The sequence below is a fragment of the Lachancea thermotolerans genome, assembly GCF_000142805.1.
Source record: "Lachancea thermotolerans CBS 6340 chromosome H complete sequence".
NCBI lineage: Eukaryota > Fungi > Ascomycota > Saccharomycetes > Saccharomycetales > Saccharomycetaceae > Lachancea > Lachancea thermotolerans.
The window spans coordinates 305365-317404 of NC_013084.1; the positions used below are offsets into that span (position 1 = coordinate 305365).

Sequence of the window (12040 nt, forward strand, 5' to 3'; positions counted from 1 at the left end):
CCAAGAAATACAATATAAAAGGTTAAATAAATGACGTGACATAATAATGCAAAAGTATGTTAAAAATTGTTACAAATGATTTATATACAAGTGTACCAAGCGTGATGCAACAACGTATTGTTTATGTTAACAAGTGGTTGACTGTGGTGCTTTTGACTGTCTAAGCTCATTGCATCATATCACTGTTTCCCTCTGGTTTAATTTCTGGTGATATCACCATTGCACCCTCACTTTTGATAACGACTTGGTCAGGCTGAGCTTCTGACGCCTCTCGAGATCCGGTAGCTTCGTAACCTGTCACAACTTTAATGTTACGCTGCGCGAATTTTAACATAACGTTAGCATCATGCTCCTGACATGCTCTTTGTAGCGCGCTAATTTCTCTAGGCATTCTAACCCCAGCGCCAACAAGTTTTCTCAAGTAAAACTTTATTTGGGCCATTGAAAGGTCGCCACGTAGTGCGCCGTCTTTTTTCAAAAGATCGCAGCTCATAGTGTGTTTGAAAGATGCCGACATTTTGAATATTTCAAAGAACTGGCCAAAAAACCGGCGATCGGGGATAACTTTCAGTTTGAGGGATGCCATGGCCATACTCTCAATCTGGCTAAAGTCTACAAGACCGAAGTCTGGAAAATTAGAAGGGCAGCAAATGGGGCACACAAAAACAGTGTTCTCATTGCTAACCAAGGACCATTTGCCCTTGTTGATACAAGTTGCATGGTACCATTCTCCACAAACCTCGCAAGCTACCATTTTGCTTCCAGAGTCTCCCTGCCGACAAAAACAATAGACAGGCTCCTCATCAGGCTGAGATTTTGTGGTTAATTTATCTCCATTGTTGGCAAAGCACAGCTGGGTTGAGCTATGAATTTTTGCCCATAAAGGTTTTCGGAGAACAAGTTTGTTAACTTTCTGAAGCCATAACCTGCAATCTTTTATATGTTTTGAGAAAATCGATCTGTTGGGTACTTCAGATAATGTTAAGCGTTTATCATCGCATGAGCCATCGAATTTGCCTATCAAATTGAGTTCGAACAGTGGTCTAGCATTTACGCTTCCAGCTATTAATCGATAATGTTCATGATTAACGTCCAGCTTGTCGAAAGAAGACGACATGCCTTCTCTGTGTTTCCCGAAGGTGTCCATTATAGCTTCTAGGGTTTCTCGTAGACGAGGTTCCACCAGAAAAGGATACTGACGAAGTGTATCAAGAATACTAGAGAGCCGATCAACCGGGATTTTGCTAGACTTTTTCTTGAAAAGCTGTCCTAACTCATATCCTGTTTCTTGAGAGAGTAGTATAGTGTTACGAACCTGCTCCAGCTTCTCTCTGTGGAGCGCGTCGCTCACAAATTTTATGCCATACTTGAGGTAGGGCAACAAATAGCTAGGAGTATAGTATCCCAGTTCATCCTCTTTGATGATTTCATGCTCAATAATTGTTTTTTCATAAGTTGAAAGCCACATTTCCTCACAGATTTTGCGAGCTAGAAGGTCATGGTATTTGGAACGTATGCCCAACGACCAGCCCTGTAGGTACGTCTCCTTCATACGACTCAGATCGTTAATTTTTATTGCATTTTGAGCATCCAGTTGAAACGATTCAACGCAGTGACATAACTCGAACACTTTAGACATTTCGGGGAAAGCAATTGATGATCCTTCGAGTTCCAGATAAAGATTGTGAAGCTCAGCCACGGTATAGTGGAAGGGTGCGGCGGCCAATTCTTTCAAAGCAAAACCGCGACCAAAGCCCTGAAACTTCATCCCGCGCTTCTCTTTATTGATTTTAGCCAGCATTTGGTTGCACCTTGAAGCGGTGCTTCGAGCATTCTTCAAACTTCTTCTAAGTTGGTGAGCCTGTGAGTTCGATTCTTGGGAAAGTGCTTCACAGAACAGATTTATCTTGGCCAAAGGAACGCGCTGGCCTTTGAGTTCTTCATTCACCAAACTATCATACGAAACAAGAACATCACGGTCGGGTTTCTCAACTTGCCCCTGCGACGCGTCCTTCTCCGAGAATATTGCAGCTGCAGCTGTGCAAGCGTGATCTTCCTGAAGTAAAGCCTCAAGCTCTTCGTTAGAATAAAATTCATGTAGAGAGATGCTAATGCCGTCCTGCTGTAAGTCACGCCCAAAAATGAGCAGCTTCTCTTCCTTGCAAGTAAGATTATCTAGAAACTGCCGAAGGGAAAGTGTAAAACAATCTTTTGCGCTGGTCAGGAGAACTTTAGAAGCGCCGGTGGGTTCGAGAGTTTGATCAGAGATGAAGTCAAAAACATTACTTTCGATAGTGAAGCGATCACTCAAGCGTCTTGCCAGTTCTTCTCTAGCCGCAAGCTCTTCGGATGCGAGGCCTGTCAAGAGTAATCGAGCCTTTGAGGCAAGTTTTTTATCTCCCGATTCCTTGACAATATTGAAGAGGAGCTGAAATGTTTGGATCGCTGGAAGCAACCCGTTTCTAGAAAGCCATTTCTCGCTTTCCAGCGCCGATTCGAGCCACGATGCGGGAGCAAAAAGTGCATTCTCTGATATGCTAAATCCGCAGGATATACTAGTTGAATACGTTCTCGGGAATTTGAGAATATAGCAGCCCGGATCTTGGACAATTCTTAAGACTTTGATAGAGTTAGCCTTGAGCTTCTCAGGATGAAATTGCCAATCATCGGGAAGGGTGCAGGCTGTGACTTCGCGAAATTGACCTATAGTATGCGTGTTAATTCTTGGAGGGAGAGTTGACACTTGGTGCTGTGGGCATGTGTCTAGATAGCATTGGTATACCTCCGAGTTCAGAAAAGACTTATCTACCGGATCATTTGATACCTCCGGGCCAGGACTTTGTTGGTTTTTCTTTGATGTTTCAACCAAGCTTTCGAACCTTTTCATATCTTCAGGTGGCACTACATACCATAGCTTGGAAGAGCCTGCATGGTGGTAGTCAATGTTGGGTAAAAAGTTGTCTTCGATCGACCAACCTTTCACAGAAAAGAGCATTCCAAGATCGAGGCGAGTGTCCAAGTGGCTACCAAAGTCAGCGTCCATGAATTGAAGCACGGAGTCGGAAGAAAGAGGGATATTGTTAAGGTTCCATGCGCTGGTTGTGTCAAGACCGTTTGTGGTGCTCTTTGACACAGTGGGGAAACCAGAGCCGTGCACTGAGGAAGGCAGGTTGATGCCAGTATCAACGTTGCAGCACGCTGATTCATCAGATAGAATATCGAAAAATAGTTTCTCAAAGTCGCGGAGATTCACGGAATCTGATTTTTCGAGAACAAGCGATGACCGCTGCTGGTAAAGCGCTGCAACACTATCAAAGTGCTTTTGCGCTTTTTCATAATATTGTCGCAGGTTGTAAATGGGGGCGTTTCGCGTTTCATGCGCTGACCTGTCATATATCTCAGAGGAGCTTTTCCAGAAAGTGAATTGGTAGCCTGGCAGGGTGGATGGCGATGGTTTTGTAAGACCCTTGCGAGGCTCAGTAAGGTTTTCGAAGTTGGTGAAGAAACCTTTGTATCTCAGAATGTCCCGCAATCTTGAGAATTCAGCAGCTGAGCCAGCAACTTGATAGGCTTGGACTTTAGACGCCTTGTGCTTTTTTACAGCATTTTCGAGCGAAATAGAAGCCTCATTGAGTGACCTTTTCTTAGAGCTGGGGTCACGGTGGTTGTCTTCCGTGGAGGAAGGAAGGATAATGTGGATCTTGGTGGGCACCGTGGTGGTTGCCGCGGAGGCAGAAGCTCTCTGTCGCTCTTCTTCTTTGTCGAATTCTGAAAACACCTTGAGATATGCGGACCTGAGCGACGTAGACAAAGAGCTCATGATTCTGCCGGAGTAGCCAAGTTCCCTGCCGATCTGGGCCCAGAGCTTCTTGTGGCAGACCTCTTGGAAGCCGCCTCGTAGCTGGACGCACTCGCGCAAACGGTAGAGGTCCAGCGGCCTTTTGTCTATGCTAGGAATTTTCGAGAACAGCTGGCGCCCGGTGTCGCTCTTGCGCGACGAGTGGTATTTGTAGAGCCTGCGGTGCAGATCGAGCTTGCGCCGGGTTTCTTCTTGGAAAGAGCATAGGGATTGTCTCCTGGCCTTGAACCAGAAAAGCTCAGTGTTTAGTGCAAAGGGCGTAACGGGAGCGGGCGAGCTCTGGATGATCTGAAGCTTGACCGCGCCATATTGGCGTCCCACATCTTCGATCTGGTGGTAAAACGTGATGGGGTCTGGGATCTCGGACCGCGGGATGCGAAAGCAGGGCACGGACCCGGATTCGAGCGTGTAGGACCAGCCTGAGTCGGTTTTCAGCGTCTGGCACGCGGGCTCGGGCGTCTGCACAAGCCTCTTGGACTTGATGTGTGCTATGTCGAAGGGCGCGTTGGGCCGGATCCTGTGCTGGGTGTAGAGATGCGGGCTGTGCTGGTCGAGGCTGAGAGGCGAAGGCGTGGCCTCGAGCGAGCTCTTGAAGCGGCTGGTGGTTGGGAGCGTTTTGCCGGCGGCCAGCGGCAGCGCAGCAGCGAGCGGCGCGTTCGAGCCCGTGCTCGGCTGCCACTTGCCGACGGGTGGCATGTGGGGTAGGGGCTCGAGAGTCATGGGGCCTGGTGGGTGTGCGCTTGACGAGATGCGTGCGGTGCGGATGAGATCGTCTGGATTTTTTTCGCTGTGTGAGAGAGAGAGAGAGCTTATGGAAGCCGGCACGAGAACAGGCAAAAGAACAAGGGCGAGACGCGGCGCGAGCGCGGCATGAGATGAGAGGTGGCCGCGGGGAGACAGGCAGCGAGGCTGATGCTCTTCACATGGCGCAGGCTTGGGTCGCGACGCCGGTGCGCGAGCACACTTGCATACGCCAAAATCGGGGCACCCGCACGTGACCTGTACCCACGCGACTACTCAATAAGTGACTGCCGTCCCGATCTCGACGCACGTGACCCCTGTCCCGTACACCGTGACCACATGCTCCGTGCCACGCGACACCCGCGACCGCCCTCTTTGCCATATCCATGTCATTTCATACATAACTCATACATAACTAACCTTGAGGGCCCGCGCGCCAGACGCGCCGGCCGCCTGCGCGCTCACCAGTACCGCTTCTGGAACTCGTCCGAGTAATCTCCCCCGCGCCGCGTTCCGCGACCCTCGTCGTCCGCCTCGTCCTCGTCGTCCCAGTCCTCCGCGTTCAGGTCCGACCCGCCTCTCACCGCGCCAGGCATCTGCTCCTCGGGCATCGACCGCGTCTGGCCGAAGTCGCCGCCGGACCCGCCCAGGTCGTGCTGCTGCTGCTGGTAGCCGCCGAGCTTGCTGCGCTCACTCTGCATGCCGCCGCCCACGCGCTGCGAGGGGATTGCGCGCTGTTCTGGGTCATTGTGCTCCGTGAAGGGCATGCCCTGCTCGCGCTGCTGGCGTTGCTCGGACGACAGAGTGTTGCCCCGCTCGTCGCGCTCGTCGTCATGGTGATCGTGGCCCGTGATCTTCTCGGACATCTTGTGAATAATGTTGGACATTGTTGCTGATTTAAAGGGATATGTGGTGCACGCTATACGATGTGCTTCTTTGGGAGACGGAAGAAGGCCCAAGAGACACACCAGAGCGGGCGCGCGCCGCACCCCTTATATAGCGTTTTGTGTAGGAGCAATTACCCCGGCGCGTGCCGCGCTTCTCCCCTCGCGCGCCCCCGCCGGTGCAAAGTGCGCGGAAACCCCAGCTTTGGACGCGGCCTGGACGCGGCCTGGACGCGGCCTGGACGTGGCCTGGACGCGAGCTTCCAGGGGAGCACGTTGCTGGGCGTGGTAGCCCTTCTTTAGTTGGGGGTCAAACCCCGCGACCAGCCGGGCCGGCTCGCCAAGATCCGTAGTAGTGGAGTACACCCCACGTTGCGCGTGGCAACGAGGGGATAAGAAAATGTATCCTTCCGCAGAGGCCGCCACCGTCACCGCCACCGCCACTGCGGCGGTGGCAGCGGCGTTTCTTTTTCCACGGGCGAAGAATCCCGCTCGGCACGCGCCCCGGGCCCGCTTTTCCTCTCAGCTCCCTCGCAGCCAGCGTTTCTTTTCCAGGAGCTGTCGTTCTGCGGCCGATGACGCAAGGTCACCCGGGAAACTCAAGGCCCGTGTACAGGGACCTCCCATTCATCACCCAACTATCGACTCATTCCTACCCGGCACGACTCGTTTCTCTTCTCGTTTCTTCTGTGCGATCGATCCCGCCACCACGAACCCGGCAGAAGAACATAAAGTCGCATCGACTGTCACAGCAGGTCGAGATTCAGGTAGAAGAAGAAGACAAATATCTCGTTCACGCGCGGGATTCGCCTAAACTTCGACCTGCAGGGGCGCCTCCTCACAACACGTGTGCAGCGGTAGGTGTTAGCGGTACAAAGGACGAGCACTTCGAGAAGATAGTTTAAGATCCACAAAGATAGGCCCGTGGCCTCATCAAGTTTTAGCCTGGAAGTTTCTTGCCTGGAGAGAAGCACCTGAAACAAAAAGAAATACAGCAGCCGACAGCTCTACGTCATGTCAGACCTGTTTGAGCGGGCGCGCCAGCGGCTCAGCGGCTCGTCGTCCGCGGTGCCGGAGAAGCTGCGCGACCTGTACATGTCACACGGGCCGCGCGACGCCAGCGGCGGCAGCGGAAGCATGTCTAGGCGCATGACCGGCGCCGACGACGGCGCCGGGCCTGGCTCGTCAGCGCTATCCAGCGGCGGCGATAGCTCGGGCGACGACAGCCCCGGGGCGTCAAGCAGCGATCTCGCGTCCAACGGATCGCGGGACTTGGCGCACTCGCACATGGTCTCGCACGCACGTGGCGGCTCGGACAACGCGGCCGCCGATGCGGGCGCCGAGACCGGCTCCGGCGCGGACCCCGCGGCCAACGCAACAAACTAGTCGCGCACACTTGCGCGGCTTTGGTGATTCGACATTACACAATGTAGTTTTCCGCCCTCCCGTCTTCGCACTGGAATTCGGGTGATTTTGATGTACCCGCACTATACATAGAGAAATCTACGTGAGCGCACCTCAGAAAAGCCGTGGGACCGGGGCGTGACCCCGGAAAATATGCCAGATGGGGATGCCAAGGGAGAAACGCCCGCGGGGATCAAGCCAGCCACCCGGCAGGTCTGGAGCTGGGATTCTGCGCGGCAGCGCGTGTAATACGCGTGAGGAAACGAGATGCGATTGCGAGGCTATAGTTATAGGGTATATATAAGACGTATATTGAAGATTCAATCAGTAATCGTTGTTGTAAGAATTGGAGTTGTTTCCGTAAGAGTCAGAGTTGCCGCCGTAGGAGTCGTCGCCGTAGGAGCTGGTATTGTTACCGTAGGAGCTGTTGTTGTTGTTGTTGCTGTTGTTGTTGTTGCTGTTGTTGTTTCCGTAGGAGTCGTTGCCGTAGGAGCTGGACTTGTTGTCGTTGCCGTAGGAGCTAGTGTTGTTGTCGTTGCCGTAGGAGCTGTTGCCGTAGGAGCTAGTGTTGTTGTCGTTGCCGTAGCTGGACTTCTTGCCGTATGAACTGGTGTTGTTGTCGTTGCCGTACGAACTGGTGCTGTTGTCGTTGCCGTAGGAGCTGGACTTGTTGTCGTTACCGTACGAACTGGTGCTGTTGTCGTTGCCGTAGGAGCTGTTGCCGTAAGAGCTAGACTTCTTGTCCTTCTTGTCCTTCTTGCTTCCGTAGGAGTCGTTGCTGTCGTCGCCGTAGGAGCTGTTGCCGTAGGAGCTAGTGTTGTTGTCCTTCTTGTCCTTCTTGCTACCGTAGGTGTCATTGCTGTCGTCACCGTAGGAGCTGTTGCCGTAAGAGCTAGAGTTGTTTTCCTTCTTGCTACCGTAGGTGTCGGTGTTGTCGTCACCGTAGGAGCTGCTACCGTAGCTAGACTTGTTGTCCTTCTTGTCCTTCTTGCTTCTGTAGGAGTCGTTGTTGTCGTCACCGTAGGAGCTGTTGCCATAAGAGCTAGAGTTGTTGTCCTTCTTGCTTCCGTAGGAGTCGTTGTTGTCATCACCGTAGGAGCTGTTGCCGTAGGAGCTAGTGTTGTTGTCTTTCTTGCTACCGTAGGTGTCGTTGCTGTCGTCACCGTAAGAGCTGCTGCCGTAGCTGGACTTGTTGTCCTTCTTGTCATTCTTGTCCTTCTTGCTACCATACGAGTCGTTGTTGTCGTCGCCGTAGGAGTTGCTACCGTAGCTAGACTTGTTTCCGAAGGAGCTCGAATTGTTGTTGCCGTTGCCGTACGAACTCGAGTTGTTGTTGCCGTAGGAGTCGTCGTTGTTGTTGTTACCGTACGAGCTCGAGTTGTTATTGTTGCCGTACGAGTCGTCGTCGTTGCTGTTGCCGTACGAGCTCGAGTTGTTGTTGTTGTTGTTGTTGTTGTTGCCGTACGAGTCGTCGTTGTTGTTGTTGCCGTAGGAGTCGTCGTTGTTGTTGTTACCGTACGAGCTCGAGTTGTTATTGTTGCCGTACGAGTCGTCGTTGTTGCTGTTGCCGTACGAGCTCGAATTGTTGTCATCATTGATGGAAGTGTTGGAGAACTTGTCTCTCACAGTCTTCTCGAATTTGTCATAGTTGTCTCCGCCGACCTTGTTTCTGATTTTGTCCACGTTGTCCTGACCAATAGCGCGCTCGGCCTTCGAGAACAAGTTGTTGTCGTTAGAACCACTGTTCCCGTTGTCGTCGTTGTTGTTGCCGGCGAAATCCTTTACTTTGTCTAGAAAACCCATTTTTGATTGATCAATGCGTTTATGATTCAAACGAAGCACGTTGGATCCTATGCTCTGATCCAATACGCCCCTTTTATAGTGTCTACGCGATCCTAACACACTTCCCCGTTCGGCTCCCGCACCCCAATAGGGGCGCGAGGGAATGCGCTAGGTCAACTGTGGCCTCGCTGCTGATCTTCCAGACTCCTTTCCCTTCTGGAACATGAAACGTCATAGCAACCTCGCTTATGCTGACCGTCCCGAGCGCTGGGAATGTCGCGTCTGCATGCGCCTTTTTTCGCCTGCGGAGATTGAGACGCCACGGAGACAGACCTAAACTCATGCTAACAAAGAGAAAGAGTTGAGAACTCTCGGACAGATGCTTAAGGCTGCGCCCTCATCTCCGTTTGCTGCTGTGGCGCCTGAAACACTCTTCTCCAGTCACATTTTTCCCGGCCGTCTGTCTCGATTAGCTCGTTAAAGCTAATTCTCACCTTGCCAAGCCGGGTATTTTTTCCTGCACGAATTCTTTCCATGCTCGGGATATGCAGAACGCTGTATGACATAAGAGAATTTTTACTTTAGAGGGAGCTGCGAATCCGCTGCGAATCCGTAGTTGCGTACCGAAGCCCGCGCAACTCGCAAAATACGGGCTAGAGTTGCGCCTCACAGCCGTCCACAAAGGCCACGTTGAGCTAGCGCAGGAGTATTACAAAGTAGCAACGTGGCTAAATACTCAGGAAGCGGCACAGAGCGTGTACGCTGTAAGTTTGATATTCATCGCATCACCGGGTGGCTGATCTGGGCGCGCACCGAAGGCTTGCTATAACCATGCAGCTACAGGCGGCCTTCCGGAATTCTTGTGGCCCAACACCTTGGCGACTCTGGCCCGTGCTCAATGCGCAGCGGGTGCGGTAGTAAAGATAGGGAATATTATTGTAAGTAGCTATGTGCATGTTGTCGTCTAGAGTGATTGTTGGGAGCACTTGCCTGGTGATTGCACGGTGCAAAAGAGAGGCGTGGCGCTAAATGCCACTGAGGCTCTGCTGGAGCCAGCCTATGGTTCGCTTCTTGACCTCCCCGTGCTCGTTTTTGTATATGCGCTTATCCTCGAGGATCTTTATCATATCGTCCGCGCTGCGGCCGTGTTTGATCCCGTTGATGATAAACTTGTAAAGGCGCTTGCGTCGTGCAAACGTTTTGACGTTTTTCTTCAGCCGCCACTTGTTGCCGTAGACCTCCTCGAGGAACTTGACAGCAGGCTGGCCGTCGATGCCCTCTATGTATTCTTGCCAAATAGCACGGACGTTGGCGGGCGCCTTGAGCAGCGTGTAATTCAGGTCCCGCTCCCTCAGCCGAGTGTGATGTTCATCTGCGGCTGGGCCCCCACTGCGGGGAGCTGCGGCAGTCTTGGTCTCCGCGTTTACCTGTGTAGCTTTCAGCGGCTGCTCCGTAGGGCCCGGTGCTCGCACAGGGCGGCCGCGGTCGAAATTACGACGGTCTTCACGTCGCTGGTGTATCTGCTGCCCTGGGCTGCGGTTGCGCGGTTCGAACAAGCCTCCGTAACTTTCAGTTTCATCCTCTGCCTCTTCAGCAGCATTGATTACATTGCCCCTCGCGCCATAGCTGCGTCCTGCGTCCGCGGCCTCGGCCGATCTGTCGCTATTACGGTCCTCGTCGTCCTCTTGGTATCCTTCCTCGTCTTCAGAAGAATCTAGATCCAGCTCATGCGAATCCACGTTGTCTGAGCCAACTTGAATTTCGATATTCCTGTGTCGAAGCCTGGCTCCTGCAGAAACGTTGTGGTCAGAGTTTACATTGAAGCCCAATGAATGAGGCTGGTTTTTGCGCGTCAGATTTTCCAGGGTCAAGTTGGGCAAGCTCATGGAGCCTATCCCGTTTAGAGACGAGATGTCTTGATGACTTTGGCTAAAGGATGGTTTAGTCGCGGTGTTCGCTCTCCTCCTCTTGATGCCGTTTGGATTCAACGTAAAGGACTGTTGGGTTAAATAATGCGGCAGGGGCAGTTGAGAAGCTTCAGAAACTGGGTAGGAGTGGCTTTCCTGAACCAGTTGCTGCCCCGTCTGGCCGCCACTTTCCGCGAAGCTGGAATTGTGCGTTTTGCTGTGCTCCGAGTCGGGAGCTGCTCGTTTCGAGCTCTGCGCAGCCAGGTTGGCTTGTCCTGCTGAGGCACCATTGTTAGGAGCGACGCCTGCAGTTCCGTTTATGGCACGGGTCGAAGAACTAGTCGCAGCCTCACCAAACGCATCTTTCGAGGGTTTGTCTGTGCTCGCAGCGCCAGCCCCGCCCATTGACTGTCGTTGGCGCTTGTACTTCTGGCTGTGCTTGGTATTGACCTTCTTTAAGTAGTTGGATGAGACATTCGTGATGGAATTCAGCAGATCTGTAACAAATCCATCCTTCTCGTTGTCATCTGGGTTGTCAAGGATGGGCATGTTGTGGTTCACTTGACGAACCTCGCTCAATATGCTTGTGAGAAATGCCTCGCTCTGCAACCTGAGGTGCTGTATAGTTGCCTCTTGCTCGTTGATTTTAAAGTACAGCTTGTTGAACATTTCCTCCATTGCTATCATCCGTGCGCTCACCTCGTCCATTCTCTGGCAAATCTGCACACTTGTCGTGGTCGAGTTCCCGGTACCCAGCTCAGAACTGCCGGAGACTTGTTGTATAATTCCATAACGCTGTGGCCCAATCCCGGCGTTTTGCGCCGGAGAAGCACTGTGTATCTGTGCGTGCGTTGGTTCGTTCAGCGCGCTTGCTGGCGTCGCATTGCTGGTTCCTGAGGCGTGGCCATTTTCCCCGCCAGCCTGTGGCGTAGCGTTGGATCCAAGTATGTCTGCTAGTGATGAACCGCTAACGGTTCCCACTGTTTTCGCGGTGTCGTGTGTATCTGCTGGAAGAGCTAAGTTGAGCCCGAGGTTCAGCGCGTCGTTCGAAAGCGAGCCTCGTACTTCTGACGCCTGATTTCCGTTCGCCATAGCAGGTGCTGAACTGCCCATTCGAAGTTCCTGCTTAGTCCCGGGGTCAGTGGCCACTGTAGTCCTTGCCTACATCATCGCCTGCAGCGCCGTCAAGACTTTGATAGGTGCTTTACCGTGCTAGAGCGTATGCACGGATGCTTCTTCGATTACGTTTTTCACGTGACTTAGGCTTTCCTCAATAAGTACGAATACTTATAAAGAATCATATAACGAGCACGTGCAAAAAAACGTCACGGCTCCGTACCGTTGGGATCACTATAAACGCAACCACTATGGAGCTCTTTGCTCATCGCGACCGCTTCCATAAAAGGTTCAAATAGTCATCGTGAATATCAGGGATGTCCTAAGCTATTAGCTGAACCAACCCT

The 12040-nt window shown here is 52.4% G+C and overlaps 5 protein-coding genes across 5 annotated transcripts; 1 reads left to right on the forward strand and 4 right to left on the reverse strand.

Moving 5' to 3' along the window:
• Positions 1 to 166: 166 nt before the first annotated feature.
• ECM5 (Ecm5p) lies at positions 167 to 4579 on the reverse strand (the record flags this gene model as incomplete). Its single annotated transcript, XM_002555983.1, has 1 exon — positions 167 to 4579. The coding sequence occupies one exon, from the start codon at positions 4577 to 4579 to the stop codon at positions 167 to 169; it is 4413 nt and encodes a 1470-aa protein (XP_002556029.1).
• Positions 4580 to 5061: 482 nt separating this feature from the next.
• Positions 5062 to 5487, reverse strand: KLTH0H03432g (KLTH0H03432p; the record flags this gene model as incomplete). Its single annotated transcript, XM_002555984.1, has 1 exon — positions 5062 to 5487. The coding sequence occupies one exon, from the start codon at positions 5485 to 5487 to the stop codon at positions 5062 to 5064; it is 426 nt and encodes a 141-aa protein (XP_002556030.1).
• Positions 5488 to 6498: 1011 nt separating this feature from the next.
• On the forward strand, positions 6499 to 6870 carry KLTH0H03454g (KLTH0H03454p; the record flags this gene model as incomplete). Its single annotated transcript, XM_002555985.1, has 1 exon — positions 6499 to 6870. One exon carries the CDS (start codon positions 6499 to 6501, stop codon positions 6868 to 6870), a length of 372 nt encoding a protein of 123 aa, XP_002556031.1.
• Positions 6871 to 7212: 342 nt separating this feature from the next.
• DDR48 (DNA damage-responsive protein 48) lies at positions 7213 to 8691 on the reverse strand (the record flags this gene model as incomplete). The annotated part of the gene is made up of 1 exon (XM_002555986.1): positions 7213 to 8691. The coding sequence occupies one exon, from the start codon at positions 8689 to 8691 to the stop codon at positions 7213 to 7215; it is 1479 nt and encodes a 492-aa protein (XP_002556032.1).
• Positions 8692 to 9695: 1004 nt separating this feature from the next.
• Positions 9696 to 11690, reverse strand: HOT1 (Hot1p; the record flags this gene model as incomplete). Its single annotated transcript, XM_002555987.1, has 1 exon — positions 9696 to 11690. One exon carries the CDS (start codon positions 11688 to 11690, stop codon positions 9696 to 9698), a length of 1995 nt encoding a protein of 664 aa, XP_002556033.1.
• Positions 11691 to 12040: the final 350 nt, after the last annotated feature.